The sequence below is a fragment of the Chiloscyllium plagiosum genome, unplaced genomic scaffold, assembly GCF_004010195.1.
Source record: "Chiloscyllium plagiosum isolate BGI_BamShark_2017 unplaced genomic scaffold, ASM401019v2 scaf_9820, whole genome shotgun sequence".
Classification (NCBI taxonomy): Eukaryota; Metazoa; Chordata; class Chondrichthyes; order Orectolobiformes; family Hemiscylliidae; genus Chiloscyllium; species Chiloscyllium plagiosum.
The window spans coordinates 26,826-41,807 of record NW_025215024.1 but is presented as its reverse complement, the minus strand read 5'-3'; the positions used below and the strand labels follow the sequence as shown (position 1 = coordinate 41,807).

The 14,982-nt window shown below is 45.2% G+C and overlaps 1 protein-coding gene across 1 annotated transcript; it reads right to left on the bottom strand.

Annotated features, from left to right (window-relative positions):
* Window positions 1-4,251: 4,251 nt before the first annotated feature.
* Window positions 4,252-5,275, bottom strand: LOC122548118 (uncharacterized protein K02A2.6-like). Its single transcript, XM_043686677.1, has one exon. The coding sequence runs from the start codon at window positions 5,257-5,259 to the stop codon at window positions 4,252-4,254; it is 1,008 nt and encodes a 335-aa protein (XP_043542612.1). The 5' UTR covers window positions 5,260-5,275.
* Window positions 5,276-14,982: the final 9,707 nt, after the last annotated feature.

The window sequence follows — 14,982 nt, the reverse complement described above, 5'->3', positions numbered from 1 at the left end:
GGGCGTGAGGGCTCACGCATGGTTTGCTGCTGTCGAGTCACCTCAACGGGGAGTAGACATTACCAAAAACTCCGAGTCCCAGAGGAAAGGCATGGAATCGATTAATCGAATAACCAATTATCTGAATGTACTATTGCCCGCCCATCTCATTCAGATAATCGAGGTTCCAGTGTAAACAGCTGGATGTTAACCTGGTGTTGTGTGATTTTTACCTTCACCCAATCAACCCCTGCTCGATCCTTCTGAATGGCCCCAATGTTGGCCCTGTTTCAGTTTAAGACCTTAATCTGTGGACCTGTCTGATCTTTTTCCATAACTATGTTAAAAATAAGACAATTGTGGTCACTGAACCCAAAGTGCTCTCTGACTGACACTTCAGTCACTTGCCCGACCTCGGTTTCTGAGGGGAGGTCCAGTGTTGCACCCGCCTGAGTAGCATAGAGCCCTGTACATCTTGATTTAGGAAACATTCTTAGACATATTTGACAAATTCCACCCTGTATGATCCTTTTACACTCTGGGTGACCCAGTCAATCCATGGGAAGTTAAAATCTCCATCCAATACTACTCTATTATTTTTTATAGGTACCTGCAATCTGACTACACATTTTCTCCTCTCGTACCTGCTGGCTGTTTGGGGGACTATAACACCATCCCAGCAGACTGACCGCCCCCTTTTTGTTTCTAACTTTTAAAAATATGCCCTCATTTGATGGCCACTTAACAATATTGTCTCTCAGCACTGTTTTTCTGTCCTCCCTCATCAAAGGGACAACTTCCCCATCTCAATTTCTTGTCCTTCTGTCACGCTTGTAGCTTCTGTATCCTGGAACCCTGAGCTGCCAGTCTTGCCCTTCTCTCAGCCATGTTTCTGTTATGGCTATAATATCCCAGTCCCCAGAGCTAATCCATGGTCTGAACTTGTCTGCCTTACCAGTCAGACCTCGTGCGTTGAAATTAATGCCTTTTAAACCAGAAGTCTTTTCCCTCCCTGTACTGTGCCCAGATATCCTGGATAGGAAACTTGCTTTCGATGGCTCATATATTTCCCCCTGACTAGTTTATGGCCCATGTCTTATTCAGAGTCTCAACTCCCTGCCAAACTAGTTTAAATCCTGCCGGGTAACACTAGCAAATCTCCTCCCAGTGATACTGGTGCCTCTCTGCTTTCAGTGCAAACCATCCCCCCTGGTACACGTCACCTCTACCCCAGAAGAGATCCCAATGACCTAAGAAATGAAAACCCTACCCCCTATACCAGCGCTTCAGCCACACATCCATCTGGCCGATCTTTCTAATTCTATCCTCACTAGCACGTGGCACTGGACAGGATCTGGCAAACAGAGACAAGGAGGAACTACCTGCAGTTGGGTCGATATTAGGAAAGTGGGAGTATTTAAAAGTGATGCTGTGAAAACTCGGGGCCAGTGTGTTCCTTGAAGAGTGAATAGTAAAGGTAGCAACTCCAGCGAATACTGATCAAGTGATATCGTGAGTTTTGTAGGACTTTGGCTCAATTTACCAACTTACTTTCTTCTATGTGTGAGCCCAGTCCTGCGTGTTCTTTAAATGAAGCAATAGGAGAAGATATTCAATCTCACACTCTTAATTTATTATAAACAGTAAGTGGACAAAGTATACAGAGCGCTGGGTCTAGACCTTTCCGTTCCTGACAAACTACAAAGTGTGTCAGTTCAAAAAGTAAGACCTATTCCTGTCCCTGAGCCAGTCTTTTATACAATAAAAAACGTCATGCAATCACCGAGGTAGAATTATCTTCTGATTGGCTGTTGATCTGACTCCATTCTCCGCCTCCCCGCGTTCCCGGATGTCCGACCCCACGTGACCTTAATTTACCCGCGAAACGGAGCACCACGTGACCACCTCTCACTCTTCCGGGGCGCGAAACGGAGCACCACGTGACCACCTCTCACTCTTCCGGGGCGCGAAACGGAACACCACGTGACCACCTCTCACTCTTCCGGGGCGCGAAACGGAGCATCATGTGACCTCCTTCTGCACGCGTTACACAGCGGCACCACAGGCTTCCGAATGCCGAGTATATTTGCACTCGCAGCCAGCTTTCTATTTTACAAGTAAGCCATATATTTACAAGTCCCCCTTTTGGTCTCATAAAAATGCGACCAACCAACCAGTTCTATACATCACATTCGCTCTCCGATGCATAGTCTTCCCTTCTTGCCAGAGCCATGGTTTCTGTCTCCATCTGTGACATCTGGTAGGGCAGGGGAGCCTTCCCTTCAATTGCTGTAATAATTACCCTGTTCAACAAAGATCTAATACAGGGGATACAACAACATCCACACAACACTAACACAATAATCATACCACCGAGGGACATAAACACAGAGACAATTAATCCTTTCCATTTCCCAAACCATAAGTCAAAAATGCCTGCTAGAGGGTTGTCAATACCGGAATGTTCATGCATTTCTTCAGACAAGGTTCTTAGTCTTTCCAGGGCTCTGGTTACCGAGCCATCGGGTGCCGTATTATTGGGGATGAACATACAACATTGATCTCCGAACATAGAGCACACTCCCCCCTTTTCTGCTAACAACATATCTAAGGCCATTCTATTTTGTACTGTCATCAATGAGGTCGCTGCCAATTGTTTAGAGAGTCCCGCCACCGCATCTCTAGTTCTATTAGCTAGCCTAAGTTCATTGTAATGTACATAATTAATTCGGTCAATGTTTTTATTCAGCGTAACTGGGAATAGAACACCGATGATTGGGAGATTCTCATATCCTGTTGCTATCTGGTCTGCCAATTTATATTCATCAGGTACACCGCGGGGAACACCTATTGCATCTATGTAAGTGGTTGAGCCAGATGTGACATCAAACAAATCCCTGCGTGTTCGCGTATACGGATTTATTCCCTGTTGTCGTTCTCCTAAGAGGAATAAGGGTATCCCTAACCTGACCATTGCACAGGTTCCAGACCAATCTGGAGGTAGACTAATATGCAGGGTTCTATCTCCACAGTACCAAAAAAGATCAGCTCTGGCCCAAACCATTGTGCTATCATTCTGCCAGCCGGTTACATTAATCGTATCCTGACACCAGTCAGCGGGCATGTCTCCCAAAATTATATTAGACCTTCGAGCAAAACAAGTGTAATTGTTGGCCCTCAGAGTCAACACTGGAGGTAATGTGAATTCCTTACAGGTGGGAAAATATCACTTAAGATGGTACAATTTGGAGGGTCTGCCTGCATGGTGAGAGCCATCATGCAGTGAAATCCTGTTGGATCTATATTAGGGAACAATGGGGCTGGGCTAGTAAATAGGCCTGGCCGAGGAACACGCGACGCAATTACACATATTCATTGAAGTTGCGGTCGCTGTCATCCAGTCTAGCCATAAGTTCTTATCCCCATATCCGGTGGCTAATTTAATAATGTCCCTTCGTGTAAGGTTGTTGTGGTCTATTACCACAACTCCTGAACTTGGTTCTATCTCCATACTTGTGTTTTCAATTTGTGGCTGGAGGGTCCACTAAAGTTACCTTCACGAATCCCATGTTATCTACTCCAGATTGATCTACACCTATTACCAGATAAAAGCTTCTGTCATCACTCTCTCAGTAAATCTGTACCTTTTTGGGACTAGGATTAATATCAAATTTGTCAGGGTTAACAAAAGTGGATTTCTTAGCTTTGAGGAATGATCGAGTTGCCCCTTTGTCAGGCTCACATGGTCTCGAATGTTCCATCTATTATCCAAAGGTGACGACCTCTTCGGGGTCCATCGCACCCCAGTCCATGTTCATACATTATCCCACGACGGGCATGGGTCATAGTAAATGGCATAGAAGCAAAGATATTCATCATACTCCCTCCAGCTCCCTGTATCTTGGCCACAATCAATTACTTCGCATAAATCAAACTGGTATGTTGTACCATGGTTTCTATCATGTCTGATGTGTACCTGGCTCCTCTTCTCCCTTAAACATTTATCCGCCTCTTGTCCTATTGACCTTTCAGTCCTGTCTTTCTGCATCGCCTGTGTTTGTCCCTCATGGTTAATACTCCTATTAACAACGGCATAACACTTATACATAAAATAATAGCAAAGACTCCCAACCTCCACAGCCTAGGGTAATGTGGGCTGCTTACAGAGATAGACATTATATCCTTTACACAACTTTGCTTGTAGATCTTGAGAACCTCGCCCCCCTTTTTCCAGAACGTTCTTCCTACAAAAGTTAAAGGTTTAGGACCCTTCTACTCTTTTTCTGTTCTTATTTGTTCTAGAGTTCTCATTGGCGGTTCCGTGGCTGCACACTGGCTCCAATGGTACCAGCTTTCTCCTTTCCCCTGTAGTCTGACCGCATGAGATGTCCTCTCCACCACCTTATAAGGTCCTGTCCACCTCGGCGCCGACCGCTTCCGTTTGATCACCTTCAACAGGACCCAGTCTGCGGTAGATGGCGCCTGGGTCTGTAGATCCCCCTTTTCCGATCCAACCTGTTTGAAGAAAGCTGACACCAGAGCTGTTAGTTGGTCATTGTAAAGTTTGTACCTTAGAGAGACTCCTCCTACCTCGAAGATCTGTATTCCAGCTCCTGGTCCCGGGAACTGCTGCCCTGTTGTTAGCTCATACGGAGTGAACCCTGTAATAGAGTTTACTGAGCTTCTAATGGACATTAAGGCTAAAGGTAGGGCATCCACCCAGCTTAACTTTGTTTGTGCACACACTTTTCCTATTTTTCCTTTTATGGACTGATTCATTCTTTCCACTTTTCCCTGTGATGGAGGATAGTACACTGTTCCAAACGCATGTTTCAGTCCTAAAGCTGCTTCAACTTGTTGCAGGTCTTTGTTCTTAAAATGTGTGCCATTATCTGACCTGACTCTCTTTGGAAACCCATGCATTGGAATGTATTTGTTTATCAAGAATTTGATCACTGTCTTTGCATCTTCCTTTTTTGCAGGTATCGCTTCTGGCCAACCAGTGTATGCATCCACTGCTACTAAAAGGTACCGGTATCCGTTTACTCTCTCTGTCATGTCAGTGTAGTTGATCACTATTTCCTGTCCCGGCATTCTTGGGAGAGGGAATTTTCCCTCGTGTGGTTTCACTGTTGGTCTCACATTGTATTCTGTACACGTTCTACATTCTCTGATATAATTTTCAATCATTGCTGGCAAGAACGGATGCCACCAATGTGTCAGATACCTCTGCATCTGTGTTTTTCCACAATGTGTCAACCCATGAGCTTCCTGGAGCATGGAAGCTATCAAACCTGGGGGTAACACTGGTCTACTGTCCAGTGACCTCCAAATTCCACTGTCAGTTCATGAGGAGAGGCTTTCTGCTGCTCTTTTATTAACACATTTGCATCGCAAGCAGACAGCAGGTCATACACTGTTCTCTCTGTTTGCATCATTATATACTGTGGTGTATACCCTGCTGCTTTCTTTGCTGCTGAGTCTGCTTCCTGATTGCCCTTCGCTACTACTGTGTCTGCTTTATCATGTCCTCTACACTTGACCACCGCCACTTCTGCAGGTTTCATTAGGGCCTCCGCTAATCTTTTGGGGTTTTTGCTGCTGTTAAGAATCCTGCCCTGATCCATTGACTAAGTTCTACCTGTATAGCCCTTGCCACATATGCAGAGTCGGTGTAGATATTTACTCTTTTTCTCTCTGACCATTCTAATGCAGCTATCATTGCCTGTAGTTCAGCTAACTGTGCTGATTCTTTGCCTGTCACTTTTCCTGTCAACACTTCCTCAAATCCCTCACTTGTCCATCGCACCACTGCATAGGCTGCTTTAAGTCCTTCAGTTGGATGTCTGTAACAGCAACCATCTGTGAACAGCACTTCTTCTGGGTCTACTCGTGGAATTGCCTGTAAGTCTGCCCTAACTTTGATGTCTCTCTGTATCCTTTCCTCACACATGTGTGGCTCTCCTTCTCCCATGTTATCAGCCACGTTAATTCCTTCGTGTGTAAAAATTATATGTGGTGCATTCAGGATTGTCTCTAATCTGTTTTGCCGCAGTGACGTCATTGTAAAGGCTGTTGAGTTCACATAGGCCACTATACTATGTGTCGTCAGTACTGTTAATGAATGGCCCATGACTATATGTGCTAACTTTTAGAGAATTTTTGCTACCCCTGCTGCATGTCTTGTACATGACGGGTGTCTGTCCTCTACTGGGTCAAGGGTAACACTTACATACATCAGCACCTGCCTGCCTCCCCCTTTTTTCTGAAAAAGAACACCATTTATTGTGTGTAATTTTTCAGAAATATCGAGGAAAAATGGCTCTTTGTAATCCGGGACCGCTAAATCAGCAGCCCACATTAGGGCCTTTTTAAGAGATATGAAACTTTTGTCTGCCTCCGTGGTCCACTGCAAATGGGCCGACAAATTTCTCATGCCTTGCTCATTTACCATGGCCCTCAGAGGGAAAGTGAGCTCCCCATATGATGCAACGAATTGTCTGCTGTATCCTGCCAACCCAAGAAATGAGAGTATGTCTTTTACAGTGATTGGTTTGGTATGATGCAGAATAGAAGATCTATGGGACGGAGACACACCTGTATCCTTAGCGGAAATAACTCTACCCAAGAAAGACACCGTTTGTCTGCAGCATTGCAATTTAACCCGTGAAACTTTGAAACCAATGCTGTACAGGTAAAACAGCAACGACTTTGGGGCTACCAAACAAGAAACATGGTCGGGTGCTGCCAAAAGAATGTCATCCAGATATTAGATCAATATCACCCCAGTTTGGGAACGTGAGATCCTTTAGCTGCTGTTTCAGTACCTGATTAAACACCCCAGGCGACAAAATAAACCCTTGAGGGACCCTTGTGTAATGTAGTTGTTGGCCTTTGTAGGTGAACGAAAAAATGTCCCTCAAATGATCAGCTAGGGGCAAACAGAAGAACGCGTTGGCTAGATCAATGCACGACAACCACTTATGGTCAGGGGTCAGCACAGACATCGCAGTGTAGGGGTTTGGAACTGGAACTGTTGGAGTAGAAACGACACTATTGATCCGTCTAAGATCATGTGCCATCCTATATCTGCCTGTATTCTGCTTCTCTACAGGTAAGATAGGAGTATTCCAGGCTGACTGAGAGGGTTCTAGCACCCCTGCTGCTAACAATCCTTCAATTGTGTCGGCAATACTAGCTTCAGCCTCTGGTTTGAGAGAGTATTTCTCTGCCAAATCGGAGTGTGGTCTATTAAATCAAATCTGATTGTTGTGACGTGTTTGCAGTGACCAACGTCCGTTGAACTAGCTGACCACAAGGTATCTGGTAGAGTATCAAGCATCGCTGCAGCCTGTGGATGATCTGTTTTTCCCCTACCATGAAACCTCTCAATCTGCCTATGTTCCAGCAGTATCTTGTCAGTTGTCCTGTACATAATTCTATAGGCTTCCTCTGATGGTGAATATTGTAAACCGGGTAACTGAGTCCACACCCAGTCCGTTAACACCATCAAGCGTTTGGACATAGGTCCCAAATCCTTGGCCTGATATTCAGCATGCACGGCCAATGTGACATGAGGTATAGCTTCTTCAGACATCTCATACCATTCCAACTGTTCTGCAGTTAGTTCAACAACACCCGCCACACCTCCTTTTCCGAGCAGATCGCAACTGGAGGAAATATCCCATTGAGTCCCTTCTAGGTGCTGATAGAATGCATGCTGATGGATTTCATTGTCATCTCTATCATAATATAAGGTAACATGAAGGGGATCTGCAGGAGGAGCATAAGGATGCAGCATCTGAACCCAGGGTCGCCATTGGTTATATAAAGACTGTATGCCATTATTCTGCCTGTTTTCGGGTTCAAGAAGTCCCCAGTATATATCTGCCCACTATCCTTCTGCCATTGGTGATGTGTCCGGTCATAGCATCATTTGAGATCCAGAGTGAATCATTGTCATAGAACAGTTGATGGAATGGCCATTTGGAAAGGTCACCACCAGTCCGTCTGGTCCGTACAGAACTGAGACCCCACATCTCACCGGCAAGTCACGTCCCATCAGATTCTCAGGGCATGCAGGTGATGAAATATACTGGTGACGAAAGGTCTGTCCGGCCACCGATGTAATCAGTGGCGATGTCAAAGGCAGATTTTCTGGTTTACCCGAGAACCCTACTAACTGGACGCTGGAGGATGACATTCTTGACCGAGGTATATCACAAGTGATGGTAGAAAATCTTGCACCCGTGTCAACCAAAAAAGACAGATTCTTCTCCATGACCCTCTTTTGCATATAGGGGTCTGCCAACCTCACATGCCCCTGGGTTCTCGGACCCCGTCGATATTCGTACCTCTGCCCTTCAGGCATAGTTTGGGGGTACTGTCCTTGCACCGGGGCTGCAGCTGCATTTGGGACTTGGTAAGGCTGAACAGCCTGTTGGAAAGGAGGCTGCCTTGAGCGGACATACTGTCCTCGGATCAATCCCTGGCCTCCCTGGGGTCCCCATAACATGGGACAATTTCTTCTCCAATGCCCAGGTTGGCCACATTCAAAACAGTGTGTTGGGTGGTTGACCTCGGAGTCCTCCGTGGCCCCTTCCTCTACCACGCATTCCTCCTGGAACACCTATAGGCCTGCCCCCATATTGGGGGTAGGGTGGCATCCAATCAGGTGTTGGGTCTAAACTCGGCAGGTTGTTTTGTGGCGACGGCCGCTGAACCATCTGATTAGTCGTCTTTTGGGAGGTCTTCTTTATATCATTAGCCTTCCTCCTAGCCTCATCGAGCTGTAACTTCAGCAACTGCACTTGAGCTGACTGTGGTGCGTCAAATGTTTTTCCCACTGTTCTGTAGAACAACCTGGGATGTCAGGATTACTCTCCAATGCCTCTTTTACTTCCTTAGGCATCCCTGCCATAACGGCATTCCTAAATAACGTGGTCTGTAGCTGACCCGACCCTGGATGGCTCCCCGCAGTATCTGCCCACGTGTCCTTACACCTAGCCAAAAAGGCAGACATATCCTCACCCTCCTTCATTGTGAAGGTGAGTGAGTGCATCGCTCCCGGTGGAATCGGGAATCTCTCCCTCATTGCCCTTCCCACACTGGTGGCATGCTGCGCAAATGGGTCCGAATCAGGTAATAAGGTGGTCCCCGCAGACGCTTCAATCTGCTGTATTTCCCACATACTCAATTGCTTACCCAACAATGCTCTCCATTCGCCCATAGCTAACTTGTGGCCGAGTGTATATTGGGAAAATTTAGTCATCCAGGGCCCACCTCCCTCCATGGGTGGGGGCATTTTATCCAGGATGCAGTTCATATCAGTATATGTGAAGGGCTGATAAATATCCCACAGATAAGAGCCTCTGTAAATTAATGGCATTTGGTGGTGCTGATACTTTATAGGTTGTCGTAATGTGTCTCTTTGACGCAGGTTGTAACTTGGTTCAGGTAGGGACTTCAGTGGAGGGCCATGTTCGGTATGCATTGTGAGTGAGCCTTTCAAAGTAACTGGGTAGATGTTTGGATCATCGTCTGTCAGGGATTCTTTGTCCTCAATATCTATACTACTTTTAGACTCCTCCCCATCCAATTTCTCTATCCAGTTCTTCCCTCAAATCTCTCCTTCGTCTGTCTGAGAACCCATCATCCAATAACTGACCTGAATCATGTAATCTTCCCCTCTTTTCATTCTCAGCACTACACGGTGTTGAATGAGCATCTGGCTCCTGCACTGCTAAATATCTCCCCTGTTTTGGCTGTTCTTTGTTTCTGCTGTGCGTCATTATCACCCTGTTTGCCTCCTCCACTTCCTTAACCCTCTGTTCAACTTCTAGTGTTAATTTTTCTCCTTTTCTGATGCTTTCTTCTACAGCTTCCGCCAGTCTCTGTTTTACTACGTTATACTTTCTTGTTCCTACTTCTTGCACATCTAATACCCCTTCTTGAACATGCATAAGTGGCATTTGTGTTACAGGATATGGGGGCGGTGATTGTACCGCAGGATAATTTAGGATATAAAGGGGCGGGTGGTCCTGCCTTTTCTGTCTCCTTTGTCAGTTCTGTTGTAGAGGTACCACCTACTCTCTTTTGTAATGTTTCTACTGCCATTCAGGCTAACGTCATGTTATGCAAATGAATCCTCCTCTCTTCTTTCTCCCCGCCTTCTTTTGTCCACTTTCTTCTAACTAATATTGACCCTTTCTTTCCCTTCATGTGCTCTTCTACTTCTAATTTAGCTTGCTGTTCTGCTTTTCCTAAAAACAGTGACAATTTCTTCCTTCCTCATCTTTAGGGACTTTGCCCTGTTTCTGTAATTCCTCCCAAATCTTATCATATTTCTCCATCATTGTTTGTTGTTTCTTCTTTGCAAGCCCACTAACTGACTGACTTCTGGCTTTACCCCACTGCTGTTTTACAGGCAACATTAAATCGGAAGAACATCCTCAGTATTCTTCACACTCTTTATCAAATTCCCCTTCCATTTTATGTATTTTTGGTTTTAATCCTCCCATCCAGTAGTCAGTTGGCTTGGATATAAATATAACCGAGCAACCAACCCAATCAGAGACAAATCAGGTGGGTAGTCAGTTTGGCTCGAGTACACCCGAGCAACTGACCCTTTCAGCGAGATTTATCAGCAGTTTCGTTGTCACCGTTAGGTTTCCACTGCCGACTCTCTCTCACTGAAACACCACCGTCTCTGTCTTCAAAACGCTACTGGCTTTTCTACCACCCTCCGTACATTCCCCAATATAGTTTTTTTAAAACTTACAACACATCAATCATAAACCAAAATTTGAGAGGGTTGCTTTTATGACATCCTGCTCAATGGACTTTAAACATCCTCACACTTAGGTACCTTGTTGCTTTTATGGGGACTCTAACCCCACGGACTTTAAACCCGTATGTTTCAAACTTTGTTGCTTTTATGGGGACTCTAAACCCACGGGACATCAAACCCGTACGTACCTAATCAATACTTTATCCACTTACTATTACTAGGACACTTGCAGTATAATGACAACAATCAATTGAGTATCTCCAATTGCAGAACTTCAATATAAACAGGCGACTGCTCACCTTTTTATGCGGCGCCGCTTGTTGTTGTCATCAAACGTCAGTTGTCCGTTGTTTCTATTTTCTCTTTTTTCCGTCACTTCTCCGTCTTCATCACGTCGGGGTCACCAAATTGTCGGACGTTGGCTCAATTTACCAACTTACTTTCTTCTATGTGTGAGCCCAGTCCTGTTTGTTCTTTAAATGAAGCAATAGGAGAAGATATTCAATCTCACACTCTTAATTTATTATAAACAGTAAGTGGACAAAGTATACAGAGCTCTGGGTCTAGACCTTTCCGTTCCTGACAAACTACAAAGTGTGTCAGTTCAAAATGTAAGACTTATTCCTGTCCCTGAGCCAGTCTTTTATACAATAAAAAACGTCATGCAATCACTGAGGAAGAATTATCTTCTGATTGGCTGTTGATCTGACTCCATTCTCCGCCTCCCCGCGTTCCCGGATGTCCGACACCATATGACCTTCTTTTGCCCGCGAAACGGAGCACCACGTGATCTTCTTTGCCCGCTAAACGGAGCATCACGTGACCACCTCTCACTCTTCCGGGGCGCGAAATGGAGCATCACGTGACCTCCTTCTGCACGCGTTACACAGCGTCACAACACGCTTCCGAATGCAGAGTATATTTGCACTTGCAGCCAGCTTTCTATTTTACAAGTAAGCCATATATTTACAGTTTGATAAAGAAAATCCAGTTAAATAAAATCAGGAGAAGCCATTTACAAGTATAGAGAGGGCAAACGGATTGTAGAAAATGAGGGACAAACAATGGTCACGAAGTACATTTGGCAGATACAACTGAGGAAAAACCACAAGGTATTTCATCACCATCATTAGCATAAGAGGCTTCCCAGCGAAAGAGGGAGGCCTGTTAGAAACGAAAGGGACAATCTGTGCGTGGAGCCAGAGGATGTAGGTGAGGTCTTCAATGAATACTTCCCATCTGTATTCACACAGGAGAAAGGCATTGTAGCTGGGGATTTCAGTCGTGATGGTGAGGTTCTAGAACATGGTAAGATCATTAAGGAGGGGGTATTAAATGTTTTCACAGGCATAAATAGATGGAGAAATCCCCAGAGCCCAATGAAATGTACCCCAGGCTGCTATAGGAGGTAAGGAAGGAGATTGCTGGGGCCCTGGTGGATATATTTAAGACTTTGCTGGCCACAGGTGAAGTGCCGAATGACTGGAGGATCGCTAATGTGGTTCCTTTGTTCAAGAAGGGCAGCAGGGATAGGCCAGATAATTACAGAGCGAATAGTCTGACAGCAGGGGGAGGGAAATTATTGGAAACAATTTTGAGGGACAGTTTGAATTCATAACTGGAAAGGCAGGGATTGATTAGGGTTAGTCAGCACGGATTTGATACAGGAAGATCTTGTCTGGTGAAATCAGTTCAGTTTTTTGAAATGGTGTCTGAAAACATTGATGAGGGCAGTGCAGATGATGTTGGTTCCATGGAGTTCATTAAGGCCTTTGACAAGGTCCCACATGGAAGGCTGGTCCAAAAGGGAAGAGCCCATGGGATCCAACGCAAGTTGGCAACATTGGATCCACAATTGCTGGAGGGTTGGTTTTGTGATTGAAAGCCTTTGCCCAGCGAATGTAGCACAGGGATCTGTGCAGGAGCCAGTGCTGTTCCTTAGGGGCATTAATCACTCGGATGTGAAAACAGAAGGTATCATTATTAGGTTTGCAGATGACATGAAAGGTGAGGGTGTTGTCCACAGTGAGGGGGATGATCTCAGGCTACAGTCTGAAGGTTGAGGCTGGGACAGAATTTCAACAGAGTAATTTCAATTGATAACCAGGCTCAAGCACAGCAGGCAATGAGGGAAAACTGATGAATTAAATTGCATTTACTTTGATATAAAATACCTGACAAGTAAGGCAGATGAACGCACGGCACTGATGCAAACATGGGACTGGGAAATCACAGAAATTACAGAAACACAGCTGACGGGGGGACAGGGCTCGCAGATCATTGTTCCAGAGGACAGATTCAACAGGACGGATAGAAGGGGAGGCAAGGGAGGAGGGGGAGTGGAGTTTTTGATCAGTGAAAACATCACTGCAGCACTGAGAGAGGATATTCCTGGGGACCGCCCAGTAAAGCTGTTTTGGAACTGAGAAATAAGAATGAATAATCAGTTTGATTTGATTGTACTACAAGCCCGCAGTAGTCAGCGGGAAATTGAGCAGCAAATATGTAGGAGATCTCAGATATCTGTAAGAAGATAGGGTAGGGTTGTAATGGTCGGGGATTTTAACTTTCCAAGCCTAGACTGGGGGACTGTCAGTGAGTTCACTGCTTGGATGGGAGGGATTTGTTCAGTGTGTTCAAGAAAACTGTCTCAATCAGTATGTAACTGGCCTGACTGGAGAAAAGGATAAAACCTGACCTCCCTTCGGGAAACAAGGTAGAGAAAGGGGCTGAAGAGTTTGTGGGGCAGCACTTTTGCAAAGTCACCACAATTCTGTTAGTTTGAAAATAGCAATGGAAAAGGACAGGCCTTGTCCACAAATTAAAGATCAAAACTGGCCTTGCCCCGTCCAGAAGATATTAGGCATGTCTGTCCAAAAATTGATTCGTGCAGGCTATTTGCAAGTAAAGGAACGTCGGGCAAGTGGGACTCTTTCAAAAGAGAGATAAATTAATATTTCAGGCCCAGCATATTCCTATTAGTGTGAAGAACAATGCTGACTCAAGTGGGATACACTGGATGACTGGGGATATTGAGGTTCTGGTCAAGACAAAAGGGGGCATGTGTCCTATATAGCCAGCTGGATTAAGTCAATCCCTTGAAGAACATTATGGGTGTGGTAATACTCTTAAGAGGGAAACCTTGAGGGCCTAATAGGGAACTGACAGAGCTTTGGCAGATAAGGTTCAGGAAAACCCAGAGAGATTCTAAAAGTATATTAACAACAGAAGATTAACTTGGGACAGAATGTGACCCCTTAAAGTCATCTATGTGTGAACCCACAGGAAATGGGTGAGATCCGAAACAAACACTTCACGTCAGAACTTACTGTGGAAAACACAGTGGGGAAGCAGGGAAATAAACAGTGATATTTTCAAACGAGTCCACATTAGAGAACAGGAGGTGCTGAAGGTTTTCAAACACATTAAAATTAGACAACTCCCTGGGAACTAATCAAGTATATCCTAGGACATTGGGGTAAGTTAGGGAAGAAACTTACAATGATATTTCTATCACTGACAGCCACGGGTGGTGCGCTCGGAGCCTGGAGGTTGCCTAATATTGTGCCAGTATTTAGGAAAGGCTGCGACGGAAAGCTAGGGACATAAACACCAACTAGCTTGATGTCAGTGGTGCAAATGTTGTTGGGAGCAATTCCGCAGGACAGGAGTCACATGCATGTGGGAAGGCAACGCTTGATTAGGGAGAGTCAGCACAGCTTTGTGTATACAAAGTCGTGACTCTCAAGTTTGATAGAGTTTGTTGAAGACGTGACCAAGAAGATGGATGAAGGCAGAGCAGTAGACGTTGTCTATCCTGACTTCAGCAAGGCCTTAGACAGGGGTTAGCGTGGTGCACTGGTACGTAAGGTTAGATCACATGGGATCAGGGAGAGCAAGACAAACGGACACAAAATTAGCTTGACAGTAGGAGACAGAGGATGCTGGGAGAGGGTTGTTGTGCAGACTGGGGGGCCTCTGACCAGCGGTGTGCCATAAGCATTGGTGCTGGGGTCACGCATGTGCATTATTGACATAAACAAGAATATATAAATTATTGTTAGTAATTTTGTGGATAGTAAAATAAGTGTTATAGTGGGCAGTGAATACAGTTATCAAAGGTGCTCTTAACCAACTGAGCCAGTGGGTCAAGAAATGAAAAATGGAGCAGAATTCAGGTATTGGATTTTGTTAAGATAAACCAGGGATGACTA